Below are 15,943 nucleotides of genomic sequence, written 5' to 3'. Positions count from 1 at the left end.
TTCAGTGTGGTTTTGGGACACATGTCTTGTAAGGTCTGCTGTAGTCTACCACTTGTCAAATTAATAGGTTAGTAGGGTGGGCGGTGGCATTTCATGCAGAAAAATTTTATTCTCAACAATACCAGCTTGTCAGTAAAGTTGTACATTTCTTACAAGTTTCTTACAGTGCACTGAACACTATCTGTATGCATTTGTTCTGGATTATCTGTAGAGCTAGGCAATTCAGCCATGTCATGAAAGATCTGATTTGTATCATATACAAGTGTAGTTTAAGTTTAGTTGTAAGCTTAAGTGTAGTTTACGATGGCTTGTTAGCTCAGTTGGTTAGAGCGTCATGCTAATAATGCAAAGGTCATGGGTTCAATTTCCTCATGAGCCGATGTTTTTGCTGGCATGGTGTGATACATTAAGTATCCACTTAGTGTATCCACTCTCCAGACAAAAGGTTGCAATTCAAATCCTGCCATGGGCATGGATGTTTGTGATTCTGTGAAAATACTAGTGGTGGGCAGCAGATGGTGCTGGTGTAGATTATGTGGTTTGCTATAGTTGATGAATTGAGTGGTGGAGATGGAGAGTTGTAGAATAGGTGCCCTCTATTGATGAGTCTTTAGACCCCTTGGAAGTGTCATGTAATAATAATAAAGTTCTGTGGTTAGTTGGCTATGTTGGGTGAGTTAAGTATAACTGTCCTATTGCCCTATTTGCTTTTGAGCAGACACGAATGACATGAACTGTGAAGCAAAGCTCTTTATCTAGTTGTATCTCAAGTATTTGGCTACTGATTGCAATGGAATGGAGTGCCAAACACAATCACTTTGTCCTCCAAGGATACTCATAATCTTTTGTATAGCACTGTAATGCACTATGTCGACATCAATTTACCATTTCTTGAACCACTGTTCTAGTTCCAAAAATTCAATTTGCAGCTTTTCAGTTGCTAATCTAGATTGGAGAGAGTGGGCAGACCATTATGGCAATATTGTTTGTGTATAGGGGAATCATGGCAGCAATGTGCTTGAGATGTCAACCCACATAAATCATGAACAGCAGAGGTGATAACAGAGAGCCTTGGAGAGTGTGCTTGCTGTGATTCTGCAAATGCTGAAGTAGGATTTGGTGAGTGAGTGAGTGAGTGAGTGAGAATTTGGACTCTAAGAGTTGGAAAAGAAGGCTGTTATGCCATATTTTGATGAATGCCATTTAAATAAAAAAAATTAATTAAATAACTCAAAACTTCTAAATCAGAATTTTTCACCTTATGGAAAAAGAATATTTTCAACATGAAATGAACTCTTACCCAAACATATTTCACAACTTTTACTTAAACTTCAAATTAAAGAAATACTGTATGTTGTGCAATATTTCTTTAATTTATAGTTTTGTTAGAATAGTATTAATTTGTGCCAGGTTACATCATTTGATTTCTGTCCAATTAGGAAGACGACATTCATACCAATTGTGTTCATCACTTTTACCTTCTTCTCAGGATGACTAATGCTGATGTTTAGGTTTAATGGAATGAAAACACAAGAAATAATTAAACGCCAGTTTCATAGTTCCAATGTCTTGTTTCTGTTACAGATACATCCTGGATACAATATCAAAATTGTAATAACACACAAAAACAAACAATAAATGGAAAATGTTAGATTAGAAGCCTAAAGTCCTATGAGGGGGGGGGCATCATCTATATGTGCTAGTAGCTAGCCTTGGCTGTTGGGCAGAGGTCTAAGAATTTCCAAACCTTGGGAAGATTAATGCAAACACATTTATTTGCATGTTTTATTTATTTATTTATTATCATCATCATCAAATTCCTGCCATGTACCCTCAAGGGGTGTACAGGATATGATAGTACTACATGAAAAATTTACATCATTACTAACTTCCTATCTACAATTTTCCTCCAGTTCAGTCTGTTACTTGTCAAGACTCCAATATTATCAGATCTTATATTTCTGTTGTCTAAGGCACTTTGTACCATATCAATCCACCTATATCTTGGTCTTCCTTTGGGTCATTTTCCTGCCAACCTAGCAGAGAACACTTGTTTTGCTAATCTTTCTTCACCCATTCTGTTTAAATGACTATACCACCTGAAATTAGTTCTGCTAACACATTCCTGGATGCTGACAAAGTCAAGTTCTTTCCTAATATCCTCATTTTTAATATGATAATGCCATTGATGCCATCTTTTCAGGCCTATCTTTCTAAGGATTCTCATATCTGCAGTCTCTAGTCTTTGATCAAGTGTTTTACTTCTGACCCAGCTCTCAGATCCATAAGTTAAAACTGGTTTCAACACTGTCTTGTATACAGCTAATTTAGTGTTCCGATTAATTTCTCTCTTATTCCATATGAATTTATTCAACTGACTTCCTACCATACCAGCTTTCTTGATTCTGTTGTCTATTTCCATATTTAATTTATCATCTTCACTAAAAATCGTGCCTTAGTAGGTAAAATGTTTTACTTGTTCCACAGGTTCTCCGTTCACAATGCAGTTGACATTTTCAACGATTTTCATTGCCTTTGTCTTTTTATTGCTGACCTTTATACCATATCTATTACAACAGTTATTCAATTTAGTCAGGGAATCTTGCAGACGTGTAGCAGAGTTATTCAGAAGTATAACATCGTCCGCATAAAGCAAAGAACTGACATTAACATCTCCAATTCTGATATCATGTTTAATACCACTTTCCTTCATAATGTGATCCATATAGATAATGAATAACAGAGGGGGACAATGTACATCCTTGTCTCACACCAGATTTAACATTAAACCATCTTCCTGTACTTCCTTCAATTCTAACTGCTGACTTACAACTCAAATAAAGACTAAGTATTGCTTGATATAATGCCCCATTGACACCATATAACTGTAGCGTATTGAACAGCTTCTCTATTGGCACCTTGTCATATCTCTCCTGGTTTGACAATAATTTGACAAGCTGCAAGAATAAGAGACCTTGTAAACTGGAATAGAGATGACCTTTAGGAGAGAGTGAGGTATGAAAGTAGTGTAGAGGCTGTACTTCTTTAAATTTCTGGCTATTTTTTTTCTGAGCTGTCTGGTATATGGGGAAATCATAATTTACATTAACTATACTGAGATGGTGAAAGAAACAATTATTTTGTTAATCTTTCAGGCAGTGTAATCACAGCAAGTAAAGGAGAGTTCTGCTGTAAAGCAAGCCTGGATGGAACAGAGTTTGGATGCTCTGTTAACAAGAATTTTATGATAACATATTGTTGGTAACAGGGAGGATGATGGGAAAGTTTGTGTGTGTATATTTACCCATATTTAGCTCTGGTCAACTTACCTTATAAAACTTTCATAGCTTCTGCATTGAAATAATATTGGATCTAATATCCACTATGCTTATATAAATATTAAGATTGCTGGTAGTGCAGGTATAGTAGCACCATTTTATAGTAGTCTCCATTACAGGATTGCCTTTGGCAGTTATAGTAGCACCATTTTATAGTAGCTCAAACAGAGCATTTGCTGGTGGTGTAGAATTATTTCTATATCATGGAATTATTTAATTCTCAGTCTTACGACTGAAAGGTTTTTTGGTTTTTTTTTTTTTCTCTTACAATTAAATGCAGAGGTTTTAGTCTTTTCCCCGCCTGAGATAATGGTACCAATTCCTCCAAGGGTGTGAACTCTAGGAATTGAAATTCCAGGTTGTGAAAAAGCGAGATGGGTGACTAATTCAAAGAGCTGGTGCTAGTAAGATTTATTCTTTTGCTACATACAGCAGAGGGAAATATTTAATTGTAGTTAAACAAGTGAAAACAAGAAACAAACTATTACAGTTTTACTTTCGAAGGCAGCACAGTTATTCCTGTAATGGTGGAAGGCCAGGTTAAAACAGTAAAAATCAAAAGATTTCCCTTGGAATATATAGAGAACAGTAATGAAATTCTTATAGAGACATTCTTGAAATGGAGTAAAATTAGTAACATACAAAAGGATTTATCAGGTGAAGATCCAAACTGTTTTTCTGGTGATGTCACATTCCCAGTGAATATGAAGATGCCTGTACCAAATTTTTTCAACATCGGTACATCAAGAGTTATGGTAAACTACCCCAGAGTACACAGAGCGCCTGCATTGTGGTTGATACAATCACTTGGGTGGCAACTGCCAAAAAATCTAAATATTTCAACTGCATGGAGATCGGACTTATCGTTAATCAGTGCCTCAAACCCTGTCAGAAATGCAAAAGTTCTGAACACTGCATTAACACCTGTCCTGTCAAAACTTTCGCTGAAAGAGTGAGAGCACTGGTGGAGCCAATTAGAACATTTTGTATATTAGAGAGGCATAAAGAAGAGTACCGGATCTTCCATTTCGGTCTACTAAAGACGGCACCTTTAAACAAACTACACTTGGTAAAATCACAAAAAGTGCATGACCATATCAGCTAGAAATTAGTCCCCAAAATTCCAGAACTGCGGGAGACACTTTCCCAGTCAAATATGGATGGAACAACATCAGTTGAAATGATCAATAATGAACCTAATATAACTACTGTACAGATGCAAGATGAAATGCAAACACATGAAAACTGTTCTACAAGGAGAAACTGGAGCAGAAACAGAAAAGCAAGTAAGACAACTGAAATAGCTCAATATGCAGACAATGTCATCCATAAGGAATGATGAATTAATGTGTACAGAGAGACAAAAGTTTATACAAGTCATTCTTAAGAAATGCAGCCAAGATAAGGACACTACTCAAGATTCACTCACAGAAAAGTATGTGGACTAAATTAAAGCATTTGTTAAATGAAAAACTTCTAACTTACATAAAACTGGATGTTATGAAATGTATTTTTTTCTTACCTAAAGTATGGATTTCTTGTTCCTTTCTTGGCAAAGCAAACTTTTGGCGAACTATAACATTATTAGGGGGTTCTTCTAAGTGATATATAACTTCATCATCAAGTGTACTTTGTCCAGTTGCTTTAAGTAGCTGATGAATTTTCCTACGATCATCTAATTCACGAATCTAGGAGAGATAAAGAGAAATATATAAAGAACATAACAATAAACATGAAAAAAGATTTCAGTATAATGAATGGTATGTTCCCCCACCCCAGTAACTTTCATTCTCATTCTGTTTAAGTGCTTATACAGGAAAACCTTATAGTAAAATTAGTTTAATCCTTTATCCAAGTGTGAGCAAACAAAGTTTGCGCCTGAAGTATCTTCAGGACTAGGGTAAGGTGATACAACAACCAGGGCAACTCGTTGCAAAGGTGGAGAAAGCTACCAACACTCCTATCTCAGTATCTCCTATAATGCACAACACATCTCCATGCGGATATGTCTAATGTTATGCATTAAGGGAAGGGCCACTACCCAGACTAGTTTCGACCTTTATTGAGGTCTCTTCAGTGGGAGCCAGGCCCTAGTGGAGATACCAGGCAGAAGCATTAGCAGATCAATCCCTTAATGCATAACATTAGACATATCCGCATGGAGATGTGTTGTGCATTATAGGAGATACTGAGATAGGAGTGTTGGTAGCTTTCTCCACCTTTGCAACGAGTTGCCCTGGTTGTTGTATCACCTTACCCTAGTCCTGAAGATACTTCAGGCGCAAACTTTGTTTGCTCACACTTGGATAAAGGATTAAACTAATTTTACTATACTCTAACCAAGTGAAAAAATAAACTTTCAACAGGAAAACCTTGCTTAACATGATTAATTAATCTATCAATTAATGCTTGAAAAGTGAAATCCCACTAAGCAAATACAGTAAACAATAGGAATAATTATAATTCATCCATCAGTTAGCATAAGTTTGAAAAAAAAAATTATAAGCTATATTAGAGGATAAAGTAATCAGAAAGTTAATAAAAATCAACAGCTTAAATTTTTATTTAATGTCTAAACAGTTGATTGAGTTAATTTTTTTTACAAAAAAATTAAGTGAAGATTTTTGAATAGTGCTCGACTTTTTTCATCTTATCATGCAATCTGCAAAAGCTGGCGATCACTTTTTCAAGATTTTGACAGACTTCAAACCTTTGTTCCATATCAGGATCAGCATCAAACAAAATTTCCTTAGAATGCTCATTGTGACTGAAAACTAGCTCACGTTAGCTTCTTAGTCGTAACATTCTCATCTTCTTCATATGCACACTGATCGTCTAGTTGAAGGAGATCATTCTCGCTTAACTTTTCTGAATGGGAATCGAGTAAGTTTTCCATATTTTCCTCTAACATAATTATTTTTCTCCTCTTTTTATTACTACCGCTTTCTTTATCAATCTTTCTCTTTTCCTTATCAGTGGTTGAATATAATAAAGCCTTATAGCTATCTAAATTAAATAGCAGTGCTGCGGTCACTGCCCACTGGCTGCTTAACGCAAAATAATTGTGTTAACTGATTAATCGCTCACAAAGCAGGAAATAGCATCATTTCACTCAATTGCGCTAAATGATTAATGTGCATGTCAAATTTGCGTTAAGATGGTTTTCCTGTACTATCTTAGATTAACTCAGACAATCCTACTCACATTGAATATTAATGACATTCAGTTCTTTTCAGATATCTTTGTTTTTAATATGGTTCTATATACCAATGCAATCTGTTCATTATCTTAATTTTCCTCAGAACGATCAAATCTGAAGTCTCTAAATAGTGATCAACTGTTTTGTTGCTAATATTAACTCTTAGATCACATATTAAATTTGGTATAAACACTATACCATAATACACTGCTTGGAAAGAAGTCGATGGATATCTCCATGGGGAAGGTGCATTGTGCCATGTAACAAGTCATGTGCTTGTAGCCGGTATAAACTGAAGGTATATGGATGCTCCCAAGGCAGTGTAACTGGGTGAAACGGCTGCAAGAAGAGGAACTGACGTAGTTTGAAAGAGGTGTGATAGAATGCCATGTTACAGACTTATCTGTTTGGCAAATTGGGCTATTCCAGGTCAACAATCAGTGATACCATACTGAGATGGAAGTGCAGTTCAGTCCCTGTGCTTCCATCTCAGTAGGTATCACTGATTGTTGACCAGGAATAGCCCAATTTGTCAACAATTGTCAACAAGTGCTATCTGCAGCAACAACTCACCACGCACCAAACATGACTGTAGGGTGCCATGAAGGATAATATGTAAATGCCACTTGTTGGCTAACACACAGAATGTACAGTTCTGGGCATTGACTGGAACAAGAATATGCACAAAAATATTCAGAAATTTCAGTCATACCATGCGTTTCCATAGTAGGACTGAAATATGCAAGTCCCACACCATGAGAACCAACATGCAGTGTTGCCATCAGTGGTTCAAAGAGCATGTACAATGAGATGTAGAAGCTTGGAAAACTATTATGGAGTAACAAATCACGCTACCCCCCCCCCCCTATACCGACCAGATGGATGGGCAGTAAAGTCTCTTACCAGAGTGCATAACCCCAACTATGAAATTCAGAGGTGCAGCGTGACAGTATGGTCATGTTTTTCCTGGTTTAGCTTCAGACTTCTGTTTATGGTGTATACCGCCGAGAGGTATCTAAACATTCTAGACAATGCTTCCTGCTTTGTAGTGTTTCTACAGAAGTGACCATTGTCTCTTTCGGCAGAACAATGTACCATACCACAAGGCTACTGTAACTGCGTGGTTTGTGGACATGAAATCACCACACTTGACTGGCCTCTACAAAGCCGTAATCTGAACCTAGGTTCAGATTAGGGCTTTGTAGAGGCCTTCGGGTAGGGGTCAAGGGACGTCCTCCCCAAAACAGTCCAGGACCTCATTAGATGCCTACAGGAAGAATGGTCCAAAATTCCCACTGATAGCTATTGCATGCATGACTTCCATAACTAAACTTCTACAGTTTTCTCAAGTAGAATGAAGGTAATCTAGTGATTTTAATGCTACTAAAACATAAATGTAGGTGAATAAATCCTACTAATATCCCTGTCTCCATTTTTAACCACCTTACTGGCCATTATGGATCAAATACACATCCTCATACGCTTCATATCCATCATATATTTCAATGTAATATCAATGGTATTACAATTTTAATATGCACTTCGCATCCATGGTAACTTGAACGTATATATACGTCCTAGCAGGAAGCATGGTTAAGTTAATCATACTCTCATTTTTAAAATAAATGCAGATTCGTTTATTTTAAAAATGGAAGGTTTCATTACATTGTATAAAGTGATAGATATCATATCAAAACTTTAAATAGTTTTGATAGGTCATTATTTTGTAAAAAAAAATATATATATATATATTAAATAACACCACCATCTTGGATATTCAGTTATGAAGGGTTTTATTTCTTTTACTTTAAGAATCTAATTATTAATAATCTCTCTGCTGAACTCCTGCATGCACTCATAGACTTAGAATTTTTATTATTTTTCTTCATCCCATTGATTCTGTATTTTAATTTGACATATTTTTCACCTGTTTACATCTTTATAAATGTTCAATTACTTTTCATGAATAAGACATGGATGCTCTCACTTTTCCAAATGATCACTAACACAAGCATCTTTGGCCAAAAGGTGATTAAAAACTAACTGTGTCATCACTAAGAGGATGGAGTAAATCCCATAACTCAGTTTAGTCAATAGAAATGTTTACACATAAAGGTTACAAGAATTCTAGTGGTAAGGCTTATAAGTTGGCTATTCATAATATCATTACTTAAGGAAATTATCAATATATACTATATATTACAAGGGGTCCGGAAAGTTCTGATAAATACCTAGAATAAAAATGATATTCAAGCAACTGATATAACCACAAGAAAGAACATACTAGTAGCAGAGTTATGAAGGTAACTTATGTTCTTATATCCTTGTATTGTGGTTATATCAGTTGCTTTAATATCATTTTTATTCTTGGTGTTTATCAGAACTTTCTAACCCCCCCCCCCCCTCGTATCATTATTGCACAAGCACCTCCATGGAGTTTGGAGAATCATCATGGGAGACCTAAACTATCCACACAATAGCTACTGTACCTCTTCTTGAATCCATAAACAGACAAAGTACTGACAACTGACTTTGGAAATCCATTCGATTCATTCATCACTTTCCAAGAGAAAAACCTAATCCTCGCACCCTTGCTAACCACACTCTTACCCAATTTCCATGAATCGCCTCTACTCCTACTCCCTCTAGTCAAGTGCTGAAATATTTCCTCTGCATTAATTGTATAAAATCCTTTAAGTAACTTAAATGTTTCTATCATATCCTCTCTTTTCACCTATCAACCAACTTCTGCAACCTACAAACCCTGAATCTATCCTCAATAGGGAGCATTACACAGACCACTCACCATCTTGGTCACTTTAGATTCTCTCCACCACTTCCTCATTCCATAAGAAACACAAGTGACCAGACCATAAAACAGTAATCCAGATGTAGTCATATCAAGGCTTAATAAAGAGCAATGATAATGTGGTACACAGCTTATAATCATCTTATCCAAAATGCATGATTTTACACTTTTCCACATTAAATTGGTATCCATTGTTTTGCCAATACTATCAGCCTATTTAAATCATCCTGCAAATTCTCTACATCACCTTGATTAGCTACTATCCTACCCAACTTTGCATCATCAGCTTCTCCCCTTCAAATTATTTCCTATAACATTTATGTACAAATAAAACAGCAGTCATCCAAGCACAGAGCCTTGCAACATACATACAGCTAGTCATCTGCTTTTTCTTGGATTCCATTTCTACTATAGTTCTTTTAGTCCTTTTTTTGGTATCTGACCATTAGCCACCCTTATAATCACCAGTTTCACATCCATCCCAATTTGTTTTATATGGTCTCTTAGGCAGTTATAAGGCTGCATCTTTTTAGAATCTTTGCCAGTTTTAGCAGATATGCCTTGGATATGGCATGGGATGGTAATAGATTTGGTTTATCTTCTGTTCTGAAAGCAGGAAGAGAAATGTGATTTGGGAGGTTTAACATTCTTTGAATTTGGTAGGGGATTGCAGCCATTAGTCAGAAAGGTATGAATGTGTTCAAACTATAGTGGTCATCATCGTCATCATCAAATTCCTGATATATACCCTCAAGGGGTGTACAGGATATGATAGCACTATATGAAAAATTACATCATTACTAACTTCCTATCTATAATTTTTCCTCCAAATCAGTCTGTTACCTGTCAAGGTAACAGACATTTCTATCTTCTAAGGCACTTTTTACTATATCAATCCACCTATATTTTGGTCTACCTCTGGGTCTTTTTCCTACCAACCTGGCAGAGAACACTTTTTTTTTTGCTAATCTTTCCTCTCCCATTCTGCTTAAGTGGGTGCTTAAAAGTTAAAGCTATATAACTGAGAGAGGAGACCTCCACATAGCTTTTAAAGGACTGCAGAGAACTGATCAGAGCTTCTGACCTAATGTCCAATCCTCACCTTCTCATGGTGCACCCTGTTAGGTATCTACCTGGATACTGAATGAATGAGGATGGGCTGGCAATATGGGATTTAGCTGACCAAACTGTATTCTATTGGCTTAAACCAAAATAAAAAATGATGGTAGAACATGACGTAACTACAGTGGTGTAGGTACTTATTGGTGCTAATTGATTTTGCCCTGTTGTACAGGGTACAGGGTTCCAATAATCCCATACTGTTGGTGAATGTATCTCCCTGTGTGTGGGGGGGGGAGGGAGGGGTCTGTAAACTGCAAATGCCAGGGATCCATCAAATTATCATGTAATCAAAATGTTCAAGAAGGGGAGGCTGCGTTTTTTTTTTCTTTCTTTCTTTCTTTTTCCAAGGTGAATTGAATTCTGGGGGTGCTGGTTACTAAGATGTGTTAGGGAGATGTTAAAAGCCTCAAAGCTGTGTAGCCACATGACAAACACATCAACATAAAATGACAAACACATCAACATAAAATTTTTCTTCAAAAGTTTCCAAAAAAATAATTTGATGATGCAAAGATCCCCCCCCCACCCATGGCTGCCTCCTCTATTTGTTTGTAAAATTTTTCTTTACCAAGCAAAATACCCTGAGTTCATGGTGAACTTTAAGTTCACCATGAACTCAGGGTATCTTTCAGAGGAACATTAGTGAATAGAGAGGAGACATCAAAATTTATCATTACGTCAGTATGTTGAGGTGTGAGATTTTCTATACTGGCCTTAAACTGGGCAGCATTTTTAATGTGGTGGATGCATACACATAATTAATTCAGTGTTCCCTGATGATGAAGCAATGAACAAATTGATAAGTGCAGTTAATTCCCTAATCAATATATAGCATATGTTGTTAACGTCCTTAAGTAATACTGTTATCAAGATTAAAGCACTACCAACTATTGTCTTGAAAGGTTTGCACTTTCAGGCTAATGGGCCACAACATCTAAGAACTTGCAGAGATTCTTTGTTTTTATGTATAGAGATATACACTCAATGGACAAAACATTAGAGATACCTACCAAATAATGGGTCAGTTCTCCTCTAGCATAAATAACAGCCTATGTTGTTAACGTCCTTAAGTAATACTGTTATCAAGATTAAAGCACTACCAACTATTGTCTTGAAAGGTTTGCACTTTCAGGCTAATGGGCCACAACATCTAAGAACTTGCAGAGATTCTTTGTTTTTATGTATAGAGATATACACTCAATGGACAAAACATTAGAGATACCTACCAAATAATGGGTCAGTTCTCCTCTAGCATAAATAACAGCCCGTTCTTTCTGGGGCATTAACTTCTAATATCATCCTAATTCCAGCCATGCATGTTCCAGCATTATCTGCAATTGCGCCTTAGAAGTGAGCCCCAGATACACGGATCTGACGTCTTGCTCTATGACATCCCAGAGAGATTTCATTGGATTTAAATCCAGGGACCTTGAAGTCACTAGATAGTCCCAAACTCGAATGAGTGTGCCTCAAGCTGTTGTTCTGGGGGTTGGTCTATACAAGCCTGGATAGTCTACGTCAACCCTGGTCATCAATGGCATGTGGTCAGCCACCACTTGCTCCCTGAGCACTAGTATGTTTGTTGATGGTATACTCGTGGTAGACCCTTGTTACAGTTGCCCTCGAGAACTCTATGGTTCTTACCACTTGGGTGATAGAATGACCCAATGATCCGTCTTGTGCCAATAATATGTCCACAATCAAAGTCGCTAAAATAAACACATTTACCCATGTTCATCAATTACAATACACTGTCATAAAGCCCTGATGTCTGCTTATTTACTGTGTGCATTCAGTTTGGGTACATTTCACTCTGTGCAGGGGATGCCAGTATCAACTTCCCATCACCCCTATATTTCTAATGTTTTATCCATTGAGTGTATATATCAGTAATGTTTATATTACTTATCAGTAATGTTGTATAAAACAAGTAATGCTGACAGGCCAATAATGTGCTGGTGATACACAACATACAGTCTCCTCCAGTCTTAGTTCACCCTTCCTGTAGTAGAGCAATGAAAGAGGACTTTTGCAAGATTGGTGAACAGCACCACCACAAAAGCACCTTTCTTAGAAGAAATACAACTAAACCTAAACTCAACTCAAGCTCTAGGTTGTGGTGGTGGTGGTGGATGACTCCTATTGGAAGATGAAACATAACTTATTTACTGGAGATCTGCCTGTGATGACTAATCTACAGCAGTTATTGAAAGTTATTCAATAACATAGCAGTTAAATTATTGAATCCACCCCTCGTCTCTCTCCTTACATGTAATGACAGTAGTGCATGAAGAGTTTATATATATTACTGCTAATTTCTTATCAACAATTTTTCAAAAAAAAAAGGCTTATTTATCAAGATTCCAATATTGTCAGATTTTATATTTCCTTCTTCTAAAGCACTTCTTAACAGACCAAAATCCATCTAGATCTTGGTTTTCCTCTGGGTCTTTTCTTGCCATCCTGGCATCAAAACACCTATTTTTCCAATTTTTCTTTTCCTATTCTGTTAAGTGACCATATCATCCAAGAAGAGTTCCTTACACATTCACAAATGCTAATAACATCAAATTCTTTCCTAATATCTTCATTTTTAATATAATTTTGCCATTAATGTCATCTATTCACTTCCTTCAATTCAATTCTTCTCAAAACTCTCATGGGGGGGGTCTCCATTCTTTGATCAATTGCTTTTTTTCTCATCTGGATCTCAAATCTACAAGTTAAAACTGTCTAAACACTATTTTGTGTACAGCTAGTTTAGCATTTTGACTATTTCCCCCACCCCCCATATAAATTTATTCAGTTGATTCCCTACCATACTACTTTTGATTATTTTGTTGTCTATTTGGATATTTAAAATCTCTATAATGACGACGAGCTTGATGTTGATATTAGCATAGAAAATCAAAATGAAGATAATCTAGGACCCCCAATAATGCAAGAAGAATTTGATAAAGTCCTATTTGAAATGAGTAAGAGGAAAAGTACAGGTGTAGACAATATTCCTATAGAACTACTACAAAATCTAGGTAATGAGACAAAAAACCTTATTCTATCAATTAATAGTCCAAATCTATGATAGAGGAGAAATACCAAAGGAGTTTATGAAATCAACTATAATACCAATACCAAAAAAGAATAATGCAAATAAATGCAGCCAATTTAGAACAATAGCTTTAATCCCAGATGTTAGCAAAATTCTGCTAAAAATTATTCAAAATAGAATTTATTCAAAAATAGATTGTCTATTGGATGAAGACCAATTTGGATTCAGAAAGAATAAAGGAACAAGAGAGGCAATACTCTGTTTAAGAACAATAATAGAGAGAAGATTAGACCTTAGTAAAAAAACTTACATTTGCTTCCTTGAGAGAAAGCGTTTGATAAAGTAAACAAGTAAATACTCCTAAACTGCCTAACTAATATTGGCAAAGACTTGTGGGATAGGAAAATAATTTATCAAATTTACAAAAATCAAAATGGACTGATTAAAATCAATGATAAAGAGAAAATAAATATAAGGAGTGGAGTAAGACAAGGATGTATACTTTCACCACTTTTATTTAATTTATATATTGAAAAGGCCATTCAGGAAACTGAAGATAAAATAAATAGTGACATAAAGATAAATGGTGAGATTTGCTGATGACAGAGCCCTTGTAGCATGTTAGAAACAATAGTAGAATTACTAAATAATAACCTCGAAAAATATAAAATGAAAATCAACACAGATAAGACTAAAATCCTTGTTACAAGCAAAATTGCTATCAATATAGAGCATTAGACATTAACAGGAAACAAATAAAACAAGTAAAAAGCTTTAAATATTTAGGAAGCCTAATAACAGAAAACGGCAAAACAAGAGAAGACATAAGATCAAGAATAAGCAATACAAAAGCCCAATTCTCTCAGATGAAAAGCATTTTAATAGGAAACTTCAACCTACAATTGAAAAAAAAAAAAATTAATAAAGACATTGATATGGAGGCACTGCACTGTATGGATGTGAAACCTGGATTCTAGGCAGAGAACATGTAAGAAGATTGGAGGTTTTTGAAATGTGGTGCTGGTGCTGCATGAACAAAATAAAATGGACAGAAAAAAAAAAAAAAATCAAAAGAACAAGTCCTGAGAGAGATAAGCGAAACAAGAACTCTAATTAAATCGATCAAAATTAGAAGGGATAGGTGGTATGGGCATATACTTCGTCATGATGGACTTGTGAAAAGAATAACTGAAGGTAAAATAGAGGAGAAAAGAAGAAGAGGCAGACCAAGGAAAAGCTTTGTTGACCAAGTCAAAGAAAGCATGGGTTTGAGAAGTTACCAGGAGATTAAGAAGAAAGACAATGGCAGAGTAGAATGGAGGAAATTGCTGCGGAGCTACCAGTCCCAGGACTGGTGTAACTGATGATGATTTGCATATTTAATTTAGTATCTTCACTAAAAATTGTGCCTAAATGGCTGAAATTTTTTACTTGCCCTCTAAGTTTCCCATTCAGGATGCAACTGATGTTTCCAATGCTCCTGTCTCTTTTCATGGTCAATTTATTGCTGATTTTTATACCAAATTGTTTAACAGCAGTTATTCAATTCAGTTGAGGAATCCTGAAAAGTTCTGCAGGATTTATTTAAGAATATAATTTCATCTGCAGAAAAAAAAAAAGGGTTGAGATTTATGTCTCCACTCTGGATATTGTTTAATGCCACTTTTCTTCATCATATGAGCCACATACTGTGCATCATATAAGTCCAGCATAATAGGAAAAATACAAAGAGGAGCTTCTGTGAAAAATGAGCAAAGAAAGAAGTTATATCACCATCACTGGACCTCCTTGAAGATCAACTATATATGTTCTATAACTCCTGTTTCTTTAAACTCTGCAACAAGTCTACCAACACAACTGTGTGTTATTGGCTCCCAGTATGGATGTAGTCATAAATTTGACAGCAGCCTCTCTTTGACTTCTTATGAGTATTTGGAATCAGACTTCTCGCTGAAAGACATTATGGCACTTAAAAACAGAAAAATATGAATTAGGGTTTGCAGAAATATAAGAACATGAATTTTTCCTGATGATGGACTTGTGGAACACCTGATAAATGATGAAGAAAGTGGCAATATTATGCAATCTGTCTTACACTTGATTTTACATCAAATCATCTTGGTATACTCTCTTCATTTTTAACTGCTGACTTACAACTTAAATATAGACAATGTATTAGTCAATATAATTGTGGCATTTTAAACATTCCATGTGTTGGACATTTTGAACAGTTTTTTTTTTTTTTTTTTTAATTAGGCATACTGTCATGTGCCTTTTCTGATCCACAAAACTTAAAGATAAAGAACAAGCTGGGTTTAGGCCAGACAGAGGTTGTCTAGATCCAGTTTAAACTTAAATACAGATCCTTCTTATGTTCCCACAATTTCTCAACTATAAGTGAAAATCTAAGCCTTCCCAAAGTTTCT

At 35.7% G+C, this 15,943-nt stretch overlaps 1 protein-coding gene across 1 annotated transcript in view; it reads right to left on the bottom strand.

Annotated features, from left to right (window-relative positions):
- Positions 1–15,943, bottom strand: part of LOC150106607 (coiled-coil domain-containing protein 77-like) — a 183,495-nt gene that overhangs the window by 104,080 nt on the left and 63,472 nt on the right. The window contains exon 4 of the mRNA XM_090393440.1: positions 4,861–5,026. Coding sequence (XP_090249566.1) covers positions 4,861–5,026 — 166 coding nt within the window. The remainder of the gene's footprint in view (positions 1–4,860; positions 5,027–15,943) is intronic.

This window comes from Typopeltis vanoorti, chromosome 5 (genome assembly GCF_054136105.1).
Source record: "Typopeltis vanoorti isolate ZY-2024b chromosome 5, IOZ_Tvanoo_1.0, whole genome shotgun sequence".
In the NCBI taxonomy this organism is placed as follows: Eukaryota; Metazoa; Arthropoda; class Arachnida; order Uropygi; family Thelyphonidae; genus Typopeltis; species Typopeltis vanoorti.
Note: the sequence above shows the minus strand (reverse complement) of the source record. Positions and strands in the feature narration are given on the sequence as shown.